The 1076-nt window shown below is 53.8% G+C and overlaps 1 protein-coding gene across 1 annotated transcript; it reads right to left on the bottom strand.

Moving 5' to 3' along the window:
* Positions 1 to 235: 235 nt before the first annotated feature.
* On the bottom strand, positions 236 to 682 carry LOC143891688 (uncharacterized). Its single transcript, XM_077396229.1, has one exon. It carries the CDS (start codon positions 680 to 682, stop codon positions 236 to 238), a length of 447 nt encoding a protein of 148 aa, XP_077252344.1.
* Positions 683 to 1076: the final 394 nt, after the last annotated feature.

The raw sequence follows: 1076 nt of genomic DNA, 5'->3' as shown, positions 1-1076 counted from the left end.
ACGACCGTTTGTACAGCCTGGGCCCGTGGAGTACGTAGTGGGCGACCTTTGCGGTTAGGCGTCGGGCTTCCAGCTTATCCTCGCGCAGTATTCCGTCTTTCAGATACCGTATTATGGGGTCCATCCAGTTTGGTCCTAGTGGAATTTCCAAGACTTGTACCTCGTTGATGCTGGGGTGGAGCAGTATCTCTGTGAGCACGGTACCGAAGTCATGGGTTTCTTCAGAGGCCATTTTTTACAGAGCATCCGCTCGATTGTTCATGCCTCGCGGTACCTGAAGAATCTCAACTTCCCCCATTCTTTTCAGCTTCTCTTTTACCTTCTGGAGGTATCTTTTCATCCTGAGTCCCTTGGCCTCGTATGCCCCGTTTACTTGCTCGACGACCAGCTGTGAATCGCTATAGACCTTTAACTTTCCTGCGCCGAGCTCCGTGGCTAGAATTAGCCCTGCCAATAAGGCCTCGTACTCAGCCTCATTGTTGGAAGCTTTGAAGTCTAGCCGGAGGGCGTACTCTGCTGTGAATCCGTCGGGGCCATGGAAGACCACTCCTACCCCGCGTCCTGCTTTACCTGCTGAGCCATCCACGTGCAGGGTCCAGTGAATCTCGCCGCTCTGTTCCGACGAGTCGGGCCCCATGTCTTCCTGAGCCGTTTGTCCGGTGGGGGCCCTGGTCTTCTCCATTACTACTGGTTCCGTGCAGGGGCTGTGAATTCCACTATAAAGTGGGCGAGGACCTGGGATTTAATGGCCGGCCTTGGTCAGACCTGTATGTCGAATTCTCCTACCTCGACGGCCCAGCTTACCATTCTACCCGAGGTCTCCGATTTTTGGAGAATCTTCCTGAGGGGTTGGTCAGTCAAAAGTATTATGGGATGGGCCTGGAAGTAGGGGCGGAGCTTCCGGGCGGCGCTGACAACTGCGATGGTGAATTTTTCTATGTTCAAGTACCGAACCTCCGCACCGTGGAGGGTCTTGCTTACATAGTACACCAGGTGTTCCCTCTTGTCGCTCTGCTTGACCAGTACCGCACTCACCACCGTAGGGCTGATGGCTAGATACAAAAATAATTCTTCCC

This window comes from Tasmannia lanceolata, unplaced genomic scaffold (assembly GCF_043159265.1).
Source record: "Tasmannia lanceolata isolate RefF3 unplaced genomic scaffold, GAP_Taslan_0.1 ptg000015l, whole genome shotgun sequence".
Classification (NCBI taxonomy): Eukaryota; Viridiplantae; Streptophyta; class Magnoliopsida; order Canellales; family Winteraceae; genus Tasmannia; species Tasmannia lanceolata.
Note: the sequence above shows the minus strand (reverse complement) of the source record. Positions and strands in the feature narration are given on the sequence as shown.